This window comes from Pongo pygmaeus, chromosome 5 (genome assembly GCF_028885625.2).
Source record: "Pongo pygmaeus isolate AG05252 chromosome 5, NHGRI_mPonPyg2-v2.0_pri, whole genome shotgun sequence".
NCBI lineage: Eukaryota > Metazoa > Chordata > Mammalia > Primates > Hominidae > Pongo > Pongo pygmaeus.
The window spans coordinates 75,021,221-75,045,214 of NC_072378.2; the positions used below are offsets into that span (position 1 = coordinate 75,021,221).

General features: G+C 40.7%; 1 protein-coding gene across 8 annotated transcripts in view; it reads left to right on the forward strand.

Moving 5' to 3' along the window:
• The first annotated feature begins 2,495 nt into the window (after positions 1-2,495).
• SENP6 (SUMO specific peptidase 6) overlaps positions 2,496-23,994 on the forward strand; it is a 114,761-nt gene continuing 93,262 nt past the window's right edge. For 3 of the 8 annotated variants that reach the window (XM_063666336.1, XM_063666338.1, XM_063666339.1), the window contains exons 1-3: positions 2,496-4,003; positions 22,938-23,031; positions 23,333-23,377. In XM_063666336.1, the coding sequence (XP_063522406.1) occupies positions 3,952-4,003; positions 22,938-23,031; positions 23,333-23,377 (191 nt within the window). In that variant the 5' untranslated portion in view covers positions 2,496-3,951. Of the gene's footprint in view, positions 4,004-22,937; positions 23,032-23,332; positions 23,378-23,994 lie in introns of those variants that run through there. The other 5 variants (XM_054493106.2, XM_054493108.2, XM_054493109.2 and 2 more) reach the window with 3 other exon arrangements.

Sequence of the window (23,994 nt, forward strand, 5' to 3'; positions counted from 1 at the left end):
GGGGCATAGACATTTTCCGAACCTCTGAGAAGATTGTATTATAGCATTATAATCTTCAAATCCAAATCCTAGATTCACACCTCGATTGCTGATCCCTTTTAGAGTATCTTTCCTCGATTTCTACCAAAATGTTACTTGGGGCATAGACATTTTCTGAACCTCTGAGAAGATTATATCACATAGTCTTTAAGGAGTCTGGGTTCTAGCATTCTATGATTCTAAATTTTCCTTGGGAAAAAATTATTTTTGATACTTTTTATTATTTACTCATTAAGCAGATATGTATTAATATCTATTGGTGCAAGATTCTATTCAGACAAAAAGTGCATTGCAGATGGAGGGTAAAACATGTCCAAAGGCTCTAATGTAGAAAAGAGAAACAAAAAATTGAAAATGGCTGGAGCTTAATGAAGATGAGAATGCTGCAGGAGGAGGCCAGTGAGTTACGTAGGGAGGGCCTGGGATTTAGGACTTTATCCCAAGAGCAAAGGGAAATCTTTGAGTGGTTTTAAAGAGTAAAGTGTTTTGATCTGATTTACATTAAAAAAAAGAGAGGCCAGGCAAGGTGGCTCACACCTGTAATCCCAGCACCTTGGAAGGTCAAGGTGGGTGGATCACTTGAACTCATGAGTTCAAGATCAGCCTGGGCAACATGGTAAAACCCTGTCTACAAAAAATACAAAAAAAATTAGCTAGGCATGGTGGTGCACACCTGCAGTCACAGCTACTTGGGAGACTGAGGTAGGAGAGGTAGGAGGATCACTTGAACCTGGGAGGCAGAAGTTAACAGTGAGCCGAGATTGCACCACTGAACTCCAGCTTGAGCCAGAGAGCCAGACCTTGTCTCAATAATAATAACAATTAATTAATTAATTCTTAAAAAGATTATTGTGGCTTTTGTGTGAGAAATGGATTAGAGAAGGGGTAGAGAGATTAAGGAATAACCTGTTTGAAGCTATTATTGTAGTATAGCTGAAAGATTATAGTGGCTAAGATTGATGGGGAGACACTGGAACTGGAAAAAATATGAATAGATTCAAAAGATAATCAGGAAGGAGATTTAAAAAAAGAGGGGAAAGAGGAGAGAGAAGGAGCGAGAAAGAGAGATGAGTGATTCCTAGTTTTCTGGCTTGTGAAACCAGAAATGCATGAATGACATGAGTAAATGACAACGCTATTCACTAGGCTAAAAAAACCAGGAAAGGGGCCGGGCGCGGTCACTCACACCTGTAATCCAGCACTTTGGGAGGCCGAGGCGGGTGGATCACCTGAGGTCAGGAGTTCGAGACCAGCCTGGCCAAGGTGGTGAAATCCCGTCTCTACTAAAAATACAAAAATTAGCCGGGCGTGGTGGCGGGCGCCTGTAATCCCAGCTACTCGGGAGGCTGAGGCAGGAGAATCGCTTGAACCTGGGAGGCGGAGGTTGCCGTGAGCCGAGATCATGCCATTGCACTCCAGCCTGGGCGACAAGAGTGAAACTCCGTCTCAAAAAACAAACAAACAAACAAAAATCTTCTACACACTTTACCTTGTTTCCCATTCCATGTGTTGCTGTAACAGTTGGTAATTACCACTAATTTAGCAATTTAACACAAATTTTTTTCTGATAGTTCTGTAGGGTCAGAAGTCCAATACCTTTCTGATTGGGCTAAAGTCAAAGTGTCAGTTTTCCTTTCTGGAGACTCTTGAGGAGAATAGATTTTCTTGCCTTTTCCAGCTTCCAGAGGCCAAACACATTCCTTGACTCCTGGCACCTTCTTCCATTTTCAAAGCCAGCATATATGCATTTTAAAAGCAAAGATTTATTTTTAATTAAAAAAACAATTTTTCCAAATGGAATCAAGCTGCTGAAAGTTTTTTTTTTTTTTTTTGAGACGGAGTTTCGCTCTGTTGCCCAGGCTGGGGTGCAATGGCACGATCTCCGTTCATCGCAACCTCCGCCTCCCGGGTTCAAGCGATTCTCCTGCCTCAGCCTCCCGAGTAGCTGAGATTACAGGCATGTGCCACGACGCCCAGCTAATTTTGTATTTTTAGTACAGACGGGGTTTCTCCATGTTGGTCAGGCTGGTCTTGAACTCCGCCCGACCTCAGGTGATCCACCCGCCTCGGCCTTCTAAAGTGCTGGGATTACAGGCGTGAGCCACCGCGCTCGGCCTGAAAGATTTTTTTAAAACTACATGTTGAAGTCTGTACAAATGGCCAGTTACCCACATTTGCCTATTACCTACACATCTCAGTATTATACTGTCATTGGCACAGACGATGTCATAGAACAGCACAACAGGATCATGCAATAACCTCAGGCAACAAAAATAAGTTACATTCATTACACTGCTCTTGCCAATCAGGAAAGATTATTGGTTCGCATTAGGAAAAAGATTTCAAAGGACGTTTTAAACAATAAGCCTTTCTGCTTAGGCCTTCGTTAACAGCACAACTGAATTAGAACAGTCCATTCCCCAAAGACTGCACTTAATCATGTCGGTTTTCTGCATCATTTTAATTGCTGTTGACTTTTCATTGACATGTAGCATAGATTTTTGCTTATTTTTGTTTTTTAAAGAACGATACTGAAAGACAAGAAAAATGCTATCAGAGGACTACAAACCTGCAGGAGTTGAGTTTCAGTCATGAAACATTATAATCATTTTCTGTGCTTTCCATATTTCCTCGAATGATAATGTACTATTTTTATAATATGAGAAAATTTTTAAAGGAAAAGAAGTTCAAAAAAAAAAAAGGCCTCACTTGTAAGGTAGGGTATGGTTTTTTCAAGTCTCAGGCACGTAAATGACAAGGGACTTTTAAAAAAACAAAAAAACACTGCCATTTAAAGCTGACTGGTAGGATCTTCCCTGCTAAATTATTTTGCAAACTTCTTTAAAAATAAATGTAGACCACGAATCATTTACTAAACATGTGATTCCAGTAGCTCACTACCTTTTCTCTTCAGTTGGCTGTAGTTTAAATTCTAAGGCCTCCTCAAGAAATGACATTTTCACATTTCTTAGGCATCTGTGGTGCCAGAGGAGCAAACCCATCGCACACGCCAGGTCTGCCATGGGGCCCTGGGCGGTGGGGATTTTGGATGTAACGTGTCTAGGCCAAGCCCGCGCCGTGAAAGGCCGACCCTGCCGAAAACCCGAGCGGCGGGCGCCCACAAGTCAGGGCTCGGTGCGGCGCCGCAGCCAGCTCTGCCCGCGAGCCGAGTCCGGGCTGCTGAGGGGGAGCCGCGCTGGGGGCGGCGGCGTCGGGGCGGGGGCGGGAGCCGGGCGGCAGCTCCAGCGCCCGTGGGGGAGGAGCGGTAGCGGCGGCGGCTGGAGCTGCTGTGGCGACCGACACGAGGCGGTGGCAGAGGAGACCCACCCCTGTCCACATGGACAGTCGCAAAGGCCTCCGCTGATGCATTCACGCCTGGGCGGGGTGGGCGGACGGCCGTAGCGGCGACGGCTGCAGAACGAGCTAGGGGCCTGGAGGCGCCTGACGGTCGCAGGGACCTCGCCGCTCCGGCGCGGCGGGTGCGGCCATTTTACGGCCTGGGACGAAGGGAGGCGTGTTTGTGTGCTCGCCTTCGTTCTCCTTTCTTGGGAACCCACGGCTGGGGGAAGTTTCTCAGGCAGCCTAGGTGGGCGGTGGATGGGGAGTCGTGGGCCGAGAGGAACCGGGCCCGGGAAGCGCCGTCGTCGTCGTCGCCGCTCGCGTTCCCCCGGAGGGGCCTGAGAAGCTCGGGCCGCGGGCCTCGCTGCCCGCCAGCCCGCGGACAGGCCGGGGCGCGCCTGGCCTGCTTTTGTGTAGGCCCGTCTGAACGTGGGAGCGCAGCCCGCCTGACGGCTGAGCCCGAGGTCCGCAACCCTGCGGCGTCTACCCTCCTCCGGCGCGGCCCCTCATCCCGGCGAGCACGGCGGCGGTGTGGGCCATGGATTAAGAAGGAGGCGGCGTGGGAGGAGGAAGATGGCGGCCGGCAAGAGCGGCGGCAGCGCCGGGGAGATTACTTTTCTGGAAGGTACGTCTATTTCTGCCCTTGACGGGGAGAAGGGAGGGTATACTGGAAAACGTGGCCCCCAGAACCCCGGATATTCAGTTATCTGCGCTGGGTGGGTTTGGGGGGCGGTGAAGTACGAGGGATGAGCGATGACGGGGAGGGAGTGTGCTGCGAGCGCGCCTGGTTCGAGTCCGCCCAGGCGAGGGGCTCGGCTGCTAGCCGGTTCGGCCCAGGGGGCGCGGGTGGATTGAGCTGCGAGCCAGAGTTGGTGGGCGTCCTTTGAGAGTGCGCGCTGAAGTCTTTGACATTTAAAAAAATTTTGGGGTGGTGGCCTAAGGATGAGAGCAGCCAGCATTCACATCTTGTTTGGTGTTCATGAAAAGTTTCAAATTGCTAAGATTGGGTGCAACTGGGGACCAATCTAAGTAGGGAGGGGACAGAGTTTCATTGAGGTGTGTTTTATACCCTCTGGTCTGTTTGTCAGAGTTTCAGGCTTGCTTTTGCAGCCAGCCTTCAGATTAGGCCTGGCCTTGTCTGATATTCTTTCGGAATGTGTTTTCATAAAAATATTTTGTAAAATAATTTATCTGGAAAAAGAGTAAGGTTTACAGTGTCAATTTTGGGGCCGTAACTAAAGCTTGTTGACACAATTTGAGTGTTTTATTCACTCGTGAGGGAAAGTTAAACATTTGCTGTAAGTAGACTAAGCCAGCCTCAAGAAAAGCTGTATGTTTTTGTTGGGGAAGGTGGTAATGGGGAACAATATTGATTTTTTTGGTCTATGAATATATAAGGACCTCCAAAATAGAGCTAAATGTTATGGTAATTGTAGCCCAAGAAGTGTTTATATTACTTAATTTGACTGTGGGTTCAGTGTTTACACTTTGTTTAGCAAAATGAGTCTCTGCTGCTCAGAGACTCATTCTTTTTGTTAAAAAGAATTAACTACTCTTTGGATAATTTTGCAAAGATGATTTTCATTGCAATATGTCATAAGCTTTACTTCAAAAAATAACTTTAGTATGTTTCGGAAAGATTACTGAATCAAGAAAGTACAATTTAGCTTAAAATTAAGAAAACCCCTAGACAGGTTCTATAGGAGGGTGTTGAGGAATGGGAATGCTTTGGTACTGCTTTGTTAACAGCACCTCGAACAGTGCCTGGAACACAGTAGGTACTCATTGTTAGTCTAGTGAAAGAATAGTGAATAATAGACGTAATTTTTCTTAATTCTTTTTACTTGAGTAAAGTGAAAAAAAAATCTTACCGTACAAGCCAGCCTTTATCTAAAAGTGATGAGAACTTTACAGGAGACTTCCTACTAAGAGTAAGAAAAGCTTCTGAGTTTTTCTGAGTTCATTTCGTATTACCTCCATTCCAGTTTGCGGAATGGGTACCTGTCAAGGCTGAGAGGGTGCAGCTTGTGTTACAGATAGTGCTATGTGTGTTGTTTTTTTTTTGAAATTGGAAACAAAAGATGGCTTACTCGTGCTTATTATCTTCAGTATGCAGATGATTATACTTTTGTGCTATCCTGGATTTCCAGCTTCTATAGGCCCGATTGAGTTAAAATTCTAATTGGATGAACATAGGGAGGATTAAAACAAGCACAAATAAAGCCACAGATGTAGAGTTAATGTGAGTTTCAAACTACTCCTTTTAGTTTATTCTAATCTAAGGGTCTTTGAATGTACAGGTGTGATAAATTCGAGTTTCACCATGTCTTAAGCATTTTTATAAAGCAAGCAAACGGTAACTTCTTTAGAGCATAAGCATAAGGGTTCTGGGCACGGTGGCGCACGCCTTTAATCGCACACAGCATTTTGGAGGGCCGAGGCAGGCGGATCACTTGAGGCCAGGAATTGGTGACCAGCCTGGCCAACATGGCGAAACCCCACTCTACTAAAAATACAAAAAGTAGCCGTTTGTGGTTGGCGTGCGCCTGTAGTCCCTGCTGCTGCAGAGGCTGAAGCAGGAGAATCGCTTGAAAACGGGAGGCAGAGGTTGCAGTGATCGCGCCACTGCACTCCAGCCAGGGCAACTGAGCGAGATTCTGTCTCCAAAAAAAAAAAAAAAAAAAAGCATAAGGAAAAGGAACAATTTTAGTTCCTCATAACCAATTTTCATATGCTATATTGAATCTTTCCAAATAAATGATATTTAATACTGATGTTTTCTGCTTAATTTCCCATGATTCTTTTGGTGTCTTACACTTTTAATAATAATAAAATATTCCGGCCAGGCGTGGTGGCTCACGCCTGTAATCCCAACACTTTGGGAGCCGAGATGAACGGATCACCTGAGGTCAGGAGTTTGAGACCAGCCTGGCCAACATGGTGAAACCCCGTCTCTACTAAAAATACAGAAATTAGCCTGGCGTGGTGGCGCGCGCCTGTAATCCCAACTACTCGGGAGGCTGAGGCAGGAGAATCACCTGAACCCAGGAGCTGGAGGTTGCAGTGAGCCGAGATCGCACCATTCGGACTCCAGCCTGGGCGAGGAGCGAAACTACATCTCAAATAATAATAAAATATTCCACCATAATTTGCTGTATATTTTGTATTATCAGGTTTATAAGTGTTCAAAATATTTCCCCATACATAGGCTCCTAGGATTTAATATTAAGACATCTACATATTACACTTTCTTTACTTTCCAGTCGAGTCCTTGAAAAACTAAACTGGGTTTTCATTAGCTCATCACATTTACAGCATCCTACTCTAACAGTCAGTGTACACGGTGCAGTGCATAAGAGAGTCAAGGACTCTGCCTTTATTTAGTCTTCTATCTTAGGTTCTGTGAAAGCATATCTCTGCAATAAACTGTGAAAAAGTAATGACTTTATCTTTTCACCATCATATTTCTTGCACCTGAAACATATTTGTTGTTAATGAAATAAACCAGATGATAAACAGTATGATAAATACGGAAGACATAAACAGCAATGATGGGGAAGCCATTTTACATAGCATTGAAGTCAGGAAAGGCATCCCTGAGGAGGTTACACTTAATTAAGTAAACACCTTAACTAAGAGACACGTCAGAATATGGCAGAGGGGATGTGTGTAAAGATTCATTTGATAAACAAAAAGGCTGAAATTAGAAAGCAAAGGAGAGAGTGATATGAGAGGCACATCTTTCATGCAGGATCATGAATAATTTTTATATCTTTCTCAGTGGGAAGCCATTGACGAGTTTGGGGCAAGGGGGTGTAATGATATGGTTTATCTTTTTTTAAAAAAAACTTTGGCTGCTCTCTGTGGAATGAATTAGGGGGCAAGATTAAAAGCAAGCCAATAAATTAGGATGATATTGTAGTAGTCAAGGTAGAAGTGGTGGGGCTTCAATTAGCATGATGTCAGTGGAGATTGGGGAAGAGAAGTTGATAGGTTGAGGATATGTTTGGATGTAGAGCTTACAGGACTTGATGAATTGTACATTGAGTGTCAGAATAAGAGGAATCAAAAGGTTTTGTTTAGCCTGAGGTATTAGTGGTACTGCCATTTACTGAGATGGAGTAGACTAATAGAAGAATGAGAAGGAAATTAACAACACTGGTCATACTAAACTTGAGATGCCTGTTAGACATTTTTGCTCTGAAGTATGTTTTATATCTTTATAACTACTAAGATTCTAATTCCATTTCTTTTTATAGCTTCTCTAGGGAAAAGGAGACCTACTGGTTGTCTTCTTTATTTATACAAAAGCACACTAAAATTGTATGGATTTCATTAAGCCAAGCTTGTGTTACAATTTTTTACTCTCCTCTCCCCTCTTTGACTTGTTTCTTTCACTTCTCTTCACTAACTGTTGCTCATACCCCTTTTCCACTTATGATAGAGTTTTGGCAGGTTGCTCCCCTGTATTTATTCAGTCAACAGATACTTATTGAACACCTACTATGTTGTAGGCAGTGGCACTGCACTGAGAGACATAACAGTGAGGGAGAAGAAACCATGTTTTTTTCATAGAGTGTTCAGTCTAGTGAGGAAAGTAAAAAATAATAAAATAATACTTTTAAATGTAAAATTACAACTGACAAGTACAGCAATCAATGGTGGATTGTTTATACAAGTTGAACATCCCAAATTTAGAAATCCAAAATCCTCCAGAATTTGAAGCAACATGACCCCCCTAAGAAATGCTCATTGAATCAATTCAGATTTTTGGATTTGGGATGCTCAGTTGGGATAATATAATAAAATTTGCAAATATTCCAAAATCCAAAAAAAAAATCTGAAATCTGAAACATTTCTTCTAGTTTCAAGCATTTCAGATAAGGGACACTTAACCTGAAATCATGAGAATTGGGTCTAATCAGGGTGGTTTGAAGTGGGTATTAGAGAACAGAAGGTAGAGAGGCAGTGCTTTCTAGGCAGAGAGAGTAAAATAGGGGAGCACGGCATGTTTGGGGAACTTAAGGAAGGACAATAATGGTGTCAGGTAGGAGAGCGGTGCAAGATGATACTGGAGGTGACATCAGATTTATTTCAAACAAGGTCAACAGCCAGGCATGGTGGCTCACGCCTGTAATCCCAGCATTTTGGGAGGCCGAGGTGAGAGGATTGCTTGAGCCCAGGAGTTCGAGACCAGCCTGAGCAACATAGTGAGCCCGTGTCTGTACAAAAAAATAAAAAATGATAAGGGAGGATTCTTGAGCCCAGGAGGGTGAGGCTGCAGTGAGCCATGATCGTACCACTGCATTCCCACCTGGGAGTACAGAGCGAGACCCTGCCACCCCAAAAAAAAAGGTCATCAGCTGCTACATGGAGAGAGCTTCAGAGAGGGGCAACAGATTATCCAGTTAGGAGATGATTGGAATAGAGGACAAAGGTGATTGATGGTAGCTAGCTTGTTCTTATAAACTTTCTTTTGATATTCTACCTTTTCTTTTTTTCACTCTGGGGGCTCTAACAAGTCTACCTACTCTCTTATACATTTCTTCATTTTTGTACTGCACTTGTTCATATCTAGTTTTCTTTTCCTTTTTTTTAACCAAGTGAATTCTTTCTCCTATATTTTCTCCCATTTTTCCTGAAGTAACTTTTTTCTGCCTTTCCTTTCTAATATACATATACTACTACTTTAGTTTGTTTTCCTTTTCATTTCAGCCTGTCTTCCTTTATGGACCTTGTCTACTAGGTTGAAAAGAGTGATGCTAAACTGTTGCATGCAATGTTGTTCTCTACAGATACCAGCAAAAATGCTTCTCTCTCCAAATGAAAAGTGTTTTCCATTTCGCCTTAGCCAGTCTTTTATGTTATATATAAACTCAGTGCAGAACCCAGTCAGTTTGCCAGTTTTACTGGAGACCGTAAATACCTAACACTGTCTGTTGAACTAGAGCACAGTTTCTCCCAAACGATTGGCATTCCATGGAATATGAACAGGGTTTCTAGTTTCTGCCTACTTAGGGGAATACACCTCTTTTTCTTTTGATTGCATTACTTTTGGAAACTACATCATGGTGTCATTCCTTATTTACTCCTTACTTAAGTATGTTTATTTCCTGATTTCATCCCAGTTAAAGTGATAAATTCTGTTTATCATATGAGTTCATGTACTTGAAACAGTAAAGTAGAACCTCACTTGGAATGAAAGTGATTTTCAGGCAAAGTGCAGTGGGTCATACCTGTTATCCTGAGATAACACCTCGGGAGGCCAAGGCAGGAGGATTGCTTGAGCCCAGGAGTACAAGACCAGCCTGGGCAACATAGCGAGACCCCATCTCTACAAAAAATACAAAAATTAGCCGGATGTCACAGCATGCACCCGAAGTCCCAGGAATTCAGGAGGCTGAGGTGGGAGGATTGCTTGTTGCTCGAGCCCAGGAGGTTGAGGCTGCAGTTCATGACACTGCACTTCAGCCTGGGTGACAGAGCTGAGAATAAAGAAGGAAAAAAAGAGAGGGAGGGAGGAAGAAAAGAGGAAAAAGAGGAAAGGAGGAAGGAAAGAAAGGAGGAAAGGAAGGAGAAAAGAAAGTGATTTTCGCTAGAAATGCATTGAGAATATGAACTCAAAAGTCAGAATGCTGAGGTTCAACATCTGGCTTTACTACTTGTTAGCTATGTGATCTTGGATAGATTACTTAACCGCTCTGTGTTTTCTCAGCTGTAAAACAAGGGTAATAATTGTCGTTAAAAAATAATAATTGTAGTTACCTTATAAGATTGCCATGAGGTTTGAGGTAATATATATTACTTAAAGCAATTCCAGGCATATAAGCACTCCGTGTTACTTGATATTATTTATTTTATTAGCAGATAGAGAAAAGAAAAAGAGCTTCCTTTCCTTGCTTGTCTTCTCTTCTATTTGAATTTTAGTTTGCATTGTTTTTCTTTCACTGACTCCCTTTTTCTAGATATTAGCTGATTTTGACCAGTGTTGTAATGAGAGAGGAAAGAGAATGAAATTACATACTTTGTACGTCTAGACTTTCATAAATTGATTATTCCTGTTGCTATTAGAAAAGCATGTTGAATATTTGAGGAACTTGAGGTATACAAGGGTTGTTTGGCACAGCGTAAGTTATTGGGGAAGTCAGACTGTAGCCTGGGACCCGATTTAATAGCTTCAGCTTTCTTCAGCATTTCCTTCCTCTCTCTTTCTCCCCCTCTTCCTCATCACTTTGCTTCCCTATTCTTACTCTTACCTCTTTTTCCTGTACCTCCCCCTAAAGGAAGGGGCGACTGAACAAGAGAAGGAAAAATAATAAGTTATTATGGAGAAGTATTATTTATTGATGAAGCAGCACTTTTAAGAAGGCAAAAACGGAAAGCCACAAATCTCTTGAGGTCCAACTTCAGAAATTTACAGTGTTAACGTCTTCCACATTGTATTGGCCAAAAGAATACAGAGTCAGCCCTGATTGAAGGGGAGAGGGAGTAGATTCCACCCTTCAGTGGGAAGAATGACAAATAATTTGCAGCTATCTTTAATCTATAAAGCCATCTTTTCTCTCCCATACCTACCTGGTATTTTTTCCCCATTCTTTCAACAGTCATAGTATTTTTCAACAGTCATATGGTGTTTTAAATGACAATTCTTATGAAACCCAAAATCCAACTTTTGGACAGTTTGGGAAGCTAAAGAAAGACAAAACAAAATGGGGAACTTAATTAGTAATTTATTTCAAAGATACAAATAGCATAGAAACAGTCATTAGTTTAATGTTTTGTTTTTGTTTTTGTTTTTGTTTTTTGAGATGGAGTCTCGGCTCTGTTGCCCAAGCTGGAGTATAGTGGTGCCATCTCAGCTCACTGGCTCACTGCAACCTCCGCCTTCCAAGTTCAAGCAATTCTACTTCCTCAGCCTCCCTAGTAGCTAGGATTACAGGCGCGCACCACCATGCCTGACTAATTTTTGTATTTTTAGTAGAGATGGGGTTTCCCCATGTTGTCCAGGCTGGTCTCAAACTCCTGACCTCAAGTGATCCACCTACTTCAGCCTCCCAGAGTGCTGGGATTAGAAGTGTGAGCCACCGCACCTGGCCTTAGTTTAACTTTTAGTTGATTGGGAATGGATTCAGTAATTTCTGAAACTAGGCAAGCATAAGTATGGACAAAAAAGGAAGAATGTTAGAAACTTTTCCTTCCTTTTGTTTTTTCTTTCATTTAGTGATGCCTGGGTCATACACTCATTTTCATTACTTAAGCTCTTAGAAATGGTCATACTATTCACGATACTAAAAATAAAACAGTATCTTGATACAAAGTGCCAGTTAATCCACTAAGTCACAGACTGTTAATGCTCACAGTTACAGCACACTTAAGTTGTATACCTAAGTCATATTACTTAGAATGATGCAACAATGGATAATCCATTATTGTGAACTGCAAATGATGGTTGCCATCATCAGGTAATAAAACAATGGCTGCAATTACAGAAAGTGATAGATAATCTGTGCCATATCCATTTGACACTAAAAACAGGGTTGCTTTTGGCCCCTAATTTTTTTGTCTACCTTAGAGTTTTGTACTTCCCAGAATCTTCTGCATCCATTGGCAAAAATTAGGAACTATTATCTTCAGAGTATATGGGGCTTTCAGTGCTAAAATTGGGATAGTCCCAGGCAACTGGGATGTTTGGACACTCTGCCTTGTCCTAGTTTAACAACAGCTACCTTGAAGCCATCTGAAATCAGCTTGGAGTAGTATGACAACAGCTATGTTCTGATCTTGCCTTTGGAGGTTGTTTTTGTTTGTTTGGGGATGGGGTGAGGGAGGACTTGCTATATCAAATACATTTTATACTTCTTGAAGATGCATTTTTTTCCCCTCCCAAATTCACTGCATTACAGTTTTTGAAACAGAACGGGAGAAAAAAAATAACAAACAGTGCTGGCATCCAATAGATGGTAAATTCACTTTTCATTTTTAATAGAGTGGACGACGAGGAACTAGAAATTCTCCTAGGCTTGGAGAATTTAAACTGTTTAGTAACCTTGTTGTTTCATATATTCAAAAATCTAAAACTTTCTACCCTCATAACCTCCTGCTTATGAATGAAGCACTAAATTCTGGAGACAAGATGAAGGTACTACTTCTTAACTACCATGACCCCTGCTGACTCTGCTTCTGTGGAAACCAATAACTTCTCTTTCTTCATAACCCCAGCGGTCACTATTTGAATGAAGTGGGATTCCAAACATTTTGGCATTCAGTCTTCTGTTTTCAGCCCAGGTTGGTTTTCATTTTTTAACCACAGGAGATATAAAAGAATGATTTAGTAAATCATAATAGCAGTTAAGTCTGAGGCTGTTTATCAGCTTCTCCTTCACAAGTTTGGGTATCAGCTCCTCAGTCTCTTTTGCTTTCACCATTTACAGTCTTCACTTATTTCTTGAGTCTCTGTTAATTTAAGCTTTTTATGAAACTGTCCATCTTCTTGAATTACATGTTTGCACTTTCAAAGTTAAAGTGTTTCTCAAGTTTCATTGGTCTGTCTCACAGAATAGTGAATTCCCTGACACTTTGATGATCCTCTCACTTTAAAGCATAAGGAACATTTGGAACTACTTATCTCATGCAGTCATTTCTCAGTTTAATTTCTGGCTTTAGAAGTTTGTGTGCTTCAGCTTGAGATAAGTATATTTTTAAGAGATTGTGTATTCTGTGTAAAGGTAGCACCAACTGCACTACTTTGGAATAGGTATCATTGCTAGACTTTTTCATTCCATAGAAAGTTAAGGAGTTTCCAGCAACACCTGTAGCAGTAAACTGCTGCCTGACTAACGAACTGAACTGACTATGCTATCATCTTGCTGAAAGGTACATAGAAGTAGATGGACTAGTGAAGCTAGGGTCCTAAGGAAAAGAACATTTTGGTTTTGGTAGGTTACAGAGGGGTCTAATTTAATATTACATCTAGAAATATAGTATTTAAAGACTTTATCTTGAGGTAGTAGTGATCTATTGGTTTGTCTTCTATACCAAAAGATACAGGTTTTGAAGGTCAGGGACTTGAGAAAGGCTTAGCTAGGTAATTTTTCTTCTTCATGTAGCATCTGCAGGGTTGATTTGGTGGTGGCTTGTGTGGTTTGGTCGGGAAGTTCCATGTCTGCAGTCTAAAGACCTCTTCAGATGGCCTCTGCAGCAGGATACTCAAACTTGTAACATGGTGACTCAAGGCTTTGGAAAATCTTGATAGTTCTTGAGAAAGACTTGGGCTGTAGCCCTACAAAGCCACATAAAATTGCTTTTCTAACATTCACATTTAATTCTCTCTATATTTTCTTTTGCTGCATTTATATTTCTAAGTTACATTTTTCTTATAAGTTTTTCTCATATTCATAACTGTTGTGGTGCACTTATGGCTCATTGCAGTCTCAAACTCGTGGGCTCAAGGGATCCTCCTGCCTCAGCCTCCTCAGTAGCTGGCACTACAGGCATGTGCCACCACAACCAGCTGATTTTTTTATTTTTGTGGAGACAGAGTGTCATTATGCTGCTCAGGCTGCTCTCGACTTCTGGCCTCTAGCAATCCTCTTGCCTTAGCCACCCAAAACACTAGGATTATAGGTGTGAGCTGTCTGATAACCCCATGAGACTAGTAGAAATTAAAACATCACTACAGTGGGAGATGATGCATAGAAACAGGAAACAGGAAAACTTAAAAACAGTACTGAAACCACTTTGGAGATCAGTTTGGCAATACCTATTGAACTTGAAAATACACATGCCCGAGGACCAAATCATTGCATTGCTAAAGGATACCCTAGGTCAGGTGTCAGAAAACTGTGCCCCAGACTGGGCGCAGTGGCTCACGTCTGTAATCCTAGCACTTTGGGAGGCCAAAGCAGGCAGATCACTTGAGGCCAGGAGTTCAAAACCAGCCTGGCCAACATGGTGAGACCCCATCACTACTAAAAATACGAAAATCAGCCGGGCATCATGGCATATGCCTGTAATCCCAGCTACTTGGGAGGCTGAGGCACGAGAATTGCTTGAACCCAGGAGGCAGAGGTTGCAGTGAGCCGAGATTGTGCCACTGCACTCCAGCCTGCATGACAGAGCGAGATTCTGTCTTTAAAAAAAAAAAAAAGAAAAGAAAACTATGACCCAGCCAAATTTGTCCAGCTGCCTGTTTTTAAGAGGCTCATGAGCTCAGAATGGCTTTTATATTTTTAATGACTGGAGGGAAAAAGTCAAAAGAAGAATGTTTCATGACACACGAAAATTACATGAAATTCAAATGTCACTGCCCTTAAATAAAGTTTTATTGCAACACAGCAATACCTATTTGCATTATCCCTGCCTTCTCATTGAAATGGCAACGTTGAGTAACTGACAGAGACTGTATGGACTACACAGTGTAAGATATTTACTGTCTGGCCCTTTACAGAAAAGGGCTGGTGACCTCTGCCCTAGAAAAACACACATGCACAAGGAAACAAACTTAAAAAAAAAAGTTCTTAATAGCAATATGAGACATACTAAAATGTTCATATTAGCAATGTATGTTATAGTAAAAAGGTGAATATAACCTAAATTTCCACAAATAGGGGGATGTATAAATAAGCGATTATATTTATACTATGGAGCACTAAATGGTAATGAAAATGAAAGCACTAGCTTTTTTTTTTTTCTTCAACTCTTTGAAAGTAAATTTCAGACATGCTGCTCATTTAATCGTAATTACTTTATTGTGTAACTTACCCTTATTTGTTTAGGAAATATACATTCTCTTAAATTACTGCAGTGTAGTTATAAAACTCAGAAAATTAACATTGATACAATACTATGATCTACAAACATTTTTCCACTTTCATTAGTTGACCTTAAAATGTTCCTTAATAGCAAAAGAGAAAAAATTCTGTTCAGGATCTGATACAGAATGATGTATTGCATTGATTGTCATGTCCCGTTTGTCTTCTTTAATCTGGAAATAGCTTTTCAGACTTTGTCTTACTTGACCTTGACATTTTTTAAGAAAACAGGATGGTTATTTTGTAGTTTAATCCCGATTTGCGTTTATCTGATGTTTCCTTATGATTCAAGTCATGTTATGCATTTTTTAAAAATATAAGGAATGCCATAAAAATGATTTTTTTGTTCTTCTCTGTGTGTCATATTGAGGGGACCATGATGTCAATTTGCCTTGTTGTTGGGCAGATTAACTTTGATCACTTAGTTAAGGTGGTGTTCACCAGATTTTCCCGCAGAAAGTTACTATCTTTTTTTTTTTTTTTTTTTTTTTGAGGAGTGTGGCTCTGTCCATCTCAGGCTGGAGTGCAGTGGCGCATTCTCAGCTCACTGCAACCTCTGCCTCCCACGTTCAAGCCATTCTCCTGCCTCAACCTCCTGAGTAGCTGGGATTGATTACAGGTGTGCACCACCACGCCAGGCTAATTTTTTTGTATCTTTAGTAGCGATGGGGAATTACCGTATTGGCCAGGCTGGTCTCAAACTCCTGACCTTGTGATCCGCCTGCCTTGGCCTCCCAAAGTGCTAGGATTACAGGTGTGAGCCACTGCACCCAGCCACTATCTTTCTCTTTGAAATTAATAAATATTGTGTGGAGAGATACTTTGAAACCTTGTAAATAACTTGTTTCTCGTCAGATTTCATCCACTGGTTCAGCATCCATTGATGATTCATGCCTGAATCCCCCAATTATTAATATAATGGTTCCCAAGTGATTTTTCTCCCTTTACTGCACCAACAATAGGACCTTCACTACGTACTTGAATAGACTTGCTGATAGCTTATTGCTGGGGAGAAGTTAGATGTTTGCTGAAGGTTTGGGGAGTTATTCCTATTTCAGATTAAGGGAGTGCCTTCCTATTCCTGGTTTGCAAGTTTTTTTGTTGTTATTTTGAGACAGAGTCTCACACACTTTGTTACCCAGGCTGGAGTGCAGTGGTGGCCTGATCTCGGCTCACTGCAATTTCCACCTCCTGGGTTCAAGCAATTCTCCTGCCTCAGCCTCCCAATTAGCTGGGATTACAAGCATGCACCACCACACCCAGCTCATTTTTGTATTTTTAGTAGAAACAGGGTTTCACCATGTTGGCCAAGCTGGTCTTGAATGCCTGACCTCAAGTGATTCACCCACCTTGGCCTCCCAAAGCGCTGGGATTATCTCGCCTATCCTGCTAAGAGGTTTGTTTTGTTTTGTTTTGTTTTGTTTGAGACAGACTCTTGCTGTGTCGTGCAGGCTGAAGTGCAGTGGCGTGATCTCAGCTCACTCAACCTCTGCCTTCTGGGTTCAAGCGATTCTCCTGCGTCAGCCTCCCGAGTAGCTGGGATTACAGGTGCGCTCCACCACGCCTGGCTAATTTTTGTATTTTTAGTAGAGACAGGGTTTTGCAACATTGGCCAGGCTGGTCTCAAACTCCTGACCTCAAGTGATCTACCCACCTCGGCCTCCCAAAGTGCTGGGATTACAGGCATGAGCCACCGTGCCCTGCCTGCTAAGAATTTTTGTTTGTTGTGAGTGGATATTGTAAATTACATTCATGATTTTCAAATGTTTACTTTTACTTTTTAGAATAAACCCTGCTTAATTGTAATGTGTTATTTATATATCACTGAGTTTGATTTGCTAATATTTTGTTTAGGTTTTATATCTGTCTTTTTGTGAGATTCCTCAGTAGTTTTCCTTCCTTGAATGTCATTGTCAAGTTTGGGATCAAGTATTCTGACTTCATAAAATGAGCTGCAAAGTGTTCCTTTTTTATTTTCTGCAAAAGTTCAGATAAGATTGGTGCTATTTTTTAAAAGTTTGAAAGAAATTAGTTGCAAAGTCTTCTGAGCCGGAGTTTTGCTTTTTTGGGAAGATTTGTCATAATGAATTCAATTTATTTTATTGATATAGCAGTATTAAAAATCTTCTTTTGCTTCTTGTGTTCATTTGGTAACTTGTGCCCTCATAGACATTTAGGTTTTTGCTTTCTTTGGTCAACCATATTAGTTCCTATTCATCCACCAAATGTTTATCTTTTTTCACTTTTGTTAATCTCTTTTCTACTATTATCTCCTCTCTGGTTCTTTCTGTTCTTATGTGTTGCTACTTTTCTTCCTCTTTCCATTATTGTCATTTTAGTGGAGGATATGGAGAAAACTTTATGTGTTTAATTTGTGATATTTAACTGGGATCTCTCCTTAACCTTTTTCTTTCCATCTCCTTAATTTTCTAACTAGAATACAGTGGCCATAATTTTCTACTTTCATAATTACAAATGTCAACCATAACAAGTTATTGAAATGTAGTGATACTCTCAAGGACTTTTGAAGATTTTAAGTTTTTGTCCCCACTCCAGGTTGCCCCCAAACTTTTAAAAATCTCTTTTCTTTTTATAATTTTTTTTCTCTCTCACTGGAAATTATTACTTCCATGGAGGTTCTAATCTAATATCAATTAGGGTATGATTGAATTTGTTAGAATTACGTGTAAACAGCCAGGTGTGGTGGCACATGCCTGTAATCCCAGTGCTTTGGGAGGCCGAGGCGGGTGGATCACAAGGTCAGGAGTTTGAGACCAGCCCGACCAACATGGTGAAACCCTGTCTCTACTAAAAATACAGAATTAGCCAGGCGTGGTAGCATGCGCCTGTAATCCCAGCTACTCAGGAGGCTGAGGCAGGAGAATCACTTGAACCCGGGAGGCGGCGGTTGCAGTGAGCTGAGATTGCGCCACTGCACTCCAGCCTGGGCGACAGAGCAAGACTCCATCTCAAAAAAAAAAAAAAGGAATTGTGTGTAAAGAACCCCAGTTCCTTTAGTGCATAAATATTACGACGTCTCTTTTGACTTTTGAAACATAGGTTCATTTTACATTGTGTTTTTTAATTTTTATTTATGTGTTTTTGAGACTGTCTCGCTGTGTCACCCAGGCTGGATTGCAGTGGCGTGATCATGGCTCACTGCAGCCTCAACCTCCCAGGCTCAATTGATCCTCCGTCCAATCCTTCTATCCCAGTCTCCTGAGTAGCTGGTGCTACAGACACGCACCACCATGCCAGGCTAATTTTTTTGTATTTTTTGTAGAGACAGGATTTTGTCATGTTGCCCAGGCTGGTCTCAAACTCCTGGGCTAAAATGATCTGCCCACTTCAGCTTTGCAGGATGCTGAGATTACAAGCATGAGCCACTGCACCTAGCCTTTGGTGTTTTAAAACTTTTTCTTTTGGAATACATTTAAATTAATATAGAAGTTTCAGTGATGATTTGGAGAATTTCTTTCTTTCTTTTTTTTTTTGAGACGGAGTTTCGCTGTTGTTGCCCAGGCTGGAGTGCAATGCCGTGATCTTGGCTCACTGCAACCTCCGTCTCCTGGGTTCAAGTGATTCTCCTGCTTCAGCCTCCTGAGTAGGTGGGGTTACAGGCATGCACCACCACACCGGCTAATTTTGTATTTTTAGTAGAGACAGGGTTTCTCCACGTTGGTCAGGCTGGTCTCAAATTCCCGACCTCAGGTGATCCGCCTGTCTCCGCCTCCACCTCCCAAAGTGCTGGAATTACAGGCAGGAGCCACTGCGCCCGGCCGGTTTAGAGAACTTCTATATAACTTTTACTCAGCCTCCACTAATGTTGCCACCAAATATAGCCAGTGTATGTTTGTCACAACTATGAAATTTAACATTTGTGTGATAGTATTATTACTATTACCTGAACTACAAACTTTATTTTGGATTTCACCAGTAATTCCATTAACACCCTTTTCATATTCGAGAGTCCAATCCAGGACTTTGGATTTGATTGTCTTGTCTCCTTAGTATACTGTGTTCTTTCACAGTTTCTTAATCTTTCCTTGTTTTTCATAACCTTGACAGTTGTACAAAATAGTGTATACAGGTATTTTATACAGTGTCCCTCAGGTTGGGTTTGTCCGATGTTTTCTTATGATTAAACTGGGATTATGAGTTTTAGGGAAAGGATCACAGTGCTGAAGTGCTATTTTCATCATACCGTATTAAAGGGTACATGCCATGAATAAGACATATCACTATGAATGTTAACTATGATCACTTGGCTGAGGTCGTGTTTGTCAGGTTTCTCCATTGTCAGTTTGGTTTTCCTCCCTTTTATGTCTGTGTTTTTGACGTAAGTTACCAAGTTGAGCCCATACTCAAGGGAAGGAAAATTCATTTTTATCTTTGGAGAAGGGAGTATATGCTTATATTATTTGGAATTCTTCTGTAAGGAACATGTGTCCCTTCTTTCCATTTATTTATTTATTCAATCATCTGTTTTTATCAGTATGGATTCGGGAATGTTTATTTTATTTAGGAGTTATAACCCAATGCCAATGTTATTTATTTTTGCTAAAATTGTTCCAACTTTGGCTGTTGGGAATTCTTTCAAGTTGGCTCTGTAACCTTTTGACATGCCCCCGTCTTTAAAAAAAAATAATGATTTTCTTGCATTCTGACCCTGTAAGTTATACCAGGCTCATGTTGGTGTTTTTTCTGCCTCTGGCCTAGAATCAGTCATTTCTTCTAGGAGCCCTGGCTCCTTTTATTAGAGAGAATGGTATTTAGAAACCAAGATCTAGTTGTAGGTGTGTTTGTTGCTACTGGGGTGTCACTGCTTCTAGACCCTCTAAGAAAGCAGCCCTAGCTCTCTATACTAACCCATGTTACAACATACCTGTACATCTGTGTATGTATTAAATAAATGTGAGTTCACGCTGGTATGTCTGACTCTAACCTAGCACCATAGGGTTCATTCTGTCTTTCCTCTCTTATTTGTAACTTCTTTATTTGACAGGGAGAAACCTTGTTTCCATCATCTACTATTTATTTACTTATGTTTTCAATCCCAGTATACATGTTAGGAAGTTTCACGTATACTGATGGTTTGCTCATTAAGACTTATTTCCTCCTGTTCATGATATTTCTGAAACTTTTTTTTTCAGGCTTGCATTGAAGTTTTATATTTTTTAGAGAGGATTTATGTTTGCTTGTGTTAGTCACTTTCAGGCTGTTTTTTTTTTTTTTTTTTCCTTTTAAAAGCAGTTTTTTATTGTGGTATACTATACATAACATATAAGTTACTGTTTAACCATTTTTAAGTGTTTATTTATACAGTTCATTGGTATTAAGTACATTTATAATGTGCAGCTGCCACCAATATTTATTTTTGGATCTTTTAAATCATCATAAACAAGAACCGTGTACCTGTTAAACAGTAATTCTCCATTTCTCTACTTCCTTTAGCCTCTGGTAACCTTGATTCTACTTTCTGTCTCTATGAATTTACCTATTCTGGGTACTTCATGTATGTGGAATCATACAATGTTTGTCCTTTTGCATCTGGCTTATTTCACTTAGTAACTGTTTTCAAGGTTCATCTGTCTTGTATCCTGTATCCAATTTGTATCCCTTTAAGGCTGAATAACATTCCGTTGTGTGTGTGTGTGTGTGTGTGTGTGTGTGTGTGTGTGTGTGTGTACATATGTACACACATACTGTATTTTGTTTATTAATCCGTTGATAGAAATTTGGGTTGTTTCCACCATTTAGCTTACTGTGAATAATGCTACTATGAACATTGGCATACAAGTGTCTGTTTGAATACATGCTTTTGTTATTTTAGATGTCTCCCTAGAAGTGAAATTGCTAGCTCATATGGTAATTCTATGTTTAACTTTTTGAGGAACTGCCAAATTCTTTTCTATAGTGCCTGAACTGTTTTGCATTCCTACTAGCAATGCACAAGAGTTCCAGTTTCTCCCACATCCTAGCCAATACTTGTTACTTTCCATTTTTAAAAGTAAATAATAGCAGCCAGGCAGGGTGGCTCACGCCTGTATTACCAGCACTTTGAGTGGCTGAGGCAGGGAGGATGGATTGAGGCCAGGAGTTTGAGACCAGCCTGGGCAAAATGGCAAGACCTCACCTCTACAAAAAAATTTAAAAATTACTTGAGCGTGGTGGCATGTGTCTGTGATCCCAGCTACTCCATAGGCTGAGGCGGGAAGGTCATTTGGGCCCGAGAGGTCAAGGCTGCAGTGAGCCATGATGGCACCACTGCACTCCAGCTTGGGCTACCTTGCCTCAAAAAAAAAAAAAAAAAAAAAAAAGGGAAAAAAGCTTTCCTAATGGATGAGAAGTAGTATCTCATTATGGTTTTGATTTGTGTTTTTTAATGGTTAGTGATGCTGAGCATCTTTTCATGGGAGGATATTTTAATTATGGGTTTTTCATGGCCCTGTAAGTTGTGAAAATTCTGGCTACAAACCCTAGTTAATTGTGATCTCTTATGATTAGGGATTTCCTAACTGTCTTAGTTCATTCGGGCTGCTGTATTGAAGTCCATAGACTGGAGTAGCCTTTAAACCTCACATTTCTCAGAATTCTGGAAGCTGGGAAGTTAGATTAAGATGTCCAGATTCAGTATCTGGTAAGGTCCCACTTTTTCACAAATGGTGCCTTCTGGCTGTCTCCTCACGGAATGGAAGGAGCAAACGAGCTCCATTGGCCTCTTTGATAAGGGCACCAATCCCATTCGTGAGAGCTGTGCCCTCGTGATCTAATCAGCTCCCACAGGCCCCACCTCTTAATACCATCTGTATCTCGGGGTTAGGATTTCACCATGTAAATTTGGGAACATTCAGACCATAGCACTGACCATGGGGTGGATGTACTTTATTTGTCTTTAGTACAACTCAAAAAGCCAGAGCCAAGCGTAAGACATCAGAATTATCCCCACTGCCTTTTCAGTGAGTTTTTTGTTCTGTTTTGTTTTTCCCTAGTTCACCAAGTCAGAGTGTTGCCCTTCAGCTTCTCTGGTTTTCAGTCTGACATCTCATTTTGCTGGGGCCTCGAGGTTAACCTAATAAAGCCTGGGTTCTAGGACATCGGGTTTTTGGTCATACGGTACCAGGAGAGAAATGCCATCTTTGGAATTTCATTTAGCTCTCTGGGTTCCCACTTTCTAGTTGTTAATGGCTTCAAGGGGTTTCAGCCATGCAGTTATAAAATTTTTTAAAATTCATAATGAGCACATTTAGTGTTCTGATCTAGAGTTTTTCAGGTTGTCAAGTTTTAACCACATTGCCAAAACAGAAAACCTTGTTTGTTTTTCTTCTGTTAAAAGGCAGGTATCATTGAGTTTAAGGGAGAGTCTAGCAGTCTGGATATAGTTCTCATGAAGAAGGCAAGCAAACTATTTATAGGTATTTATTTCTAGAATCAGTGATCAAAGATGAGATTTAGGGCTGATTTTATATATATTCATACATATTCATGTGCCCTCCATTTTTATTATAGCTTTCTAATCTGAGCTTCTTTGTGTAGCAAGCACATGTATGGATGGTTATGAATTAGTAAAAACAGATTTTAATGTCTTCTTTTTCTTTTGGAGGAAATCAGATGTTTACAAAAAATAGACAAAGGCAAGCAAATTAAAACAAAATCTAGAATAATCAAAGAGCTTGGGAAATGTACATATTTGTTTTATATTGAATAGCTCTATTAATGAATACTTACTGCAGTTTGTTTTTATTTCAGCTTTGGCTAGATCAGAGTCTAAGAGAGATGGAGGTTTTAAAAATAATTGGAGCTTTGATCATGAAGAAGAAAGTGAAGGAGATACAGATAAAGAGTAAGGATTTTTTTTTCCCTCAGATATTTTATAAGAATAAAACTTCTCATTAGAAAAACAATTTCTATTCTATGGAAATATTTTTAGGAGTATGGTATTCTTAAGAAAACATTTAACTCTTTCACAGTCGCTTTAAGGAAAGAAAAAGCAATTCTTTATTGGTAAATAATTTTACTGTTATTTTCTCCATCTTTTGAAATGTATAAATATATGCTTGTAGTACATGTAACCTTACAATTAAAAATTGACTGTACAATGGAAGGCCTCAAAATAAGGAAATTGTTTTTTGTTTTTTAAAAAGGCATTCTGTTCAGGCAGCAATTTGGAAATCCACCATTTATCATGAGTAAGTGAACCCAGAAAAGACCCTTGCATTTTGTATGAAAGTTTAAATACTACAGTATCTTTCTTCCCCAGTTGTGACCACCACCCCTACCACATCCATCTTAGGTCAGATTCTCACCAGAGAAAGCAGAACCATTATAAATGATAAACACAGGTGTTTACCCAGACAGAAGTTAAGCAAAGTGTTCATTACACTTTGTTAATCTACTTGGAATGACTGTTGTGTAAAAATTTTAAATGATAGTTTTAATATAACTTTTTGTTTGTCATGAGATTTGTTTTTAAAATTCAACATTTAGTTTTCTGGCCGGGCACAGTGGCTCATGCCTGTAATCCCAACACTTTGGAAGGCCGAGGCAGGTGGTTCATTTGAGGTCAGAAGTTCAAGATCAGCCTGGCCAACATGGTGAGACCTCATCTCTACTAAAAATACAAAAGATTAGCTGGATGTGGTGGCGCACACCTGTAATCCCAGCTACTCAGGAGGCTGAGGCAGGAGAATCACTTGAACCCGGGAGGTAGAGGTTGCAGTGAACCCAGATCATGCCATTGCACTCCAGCCTGGGCGACAGAGTAAGACTCCGTCTCAACAAAACAAAAACAAACAAAAAAACATTG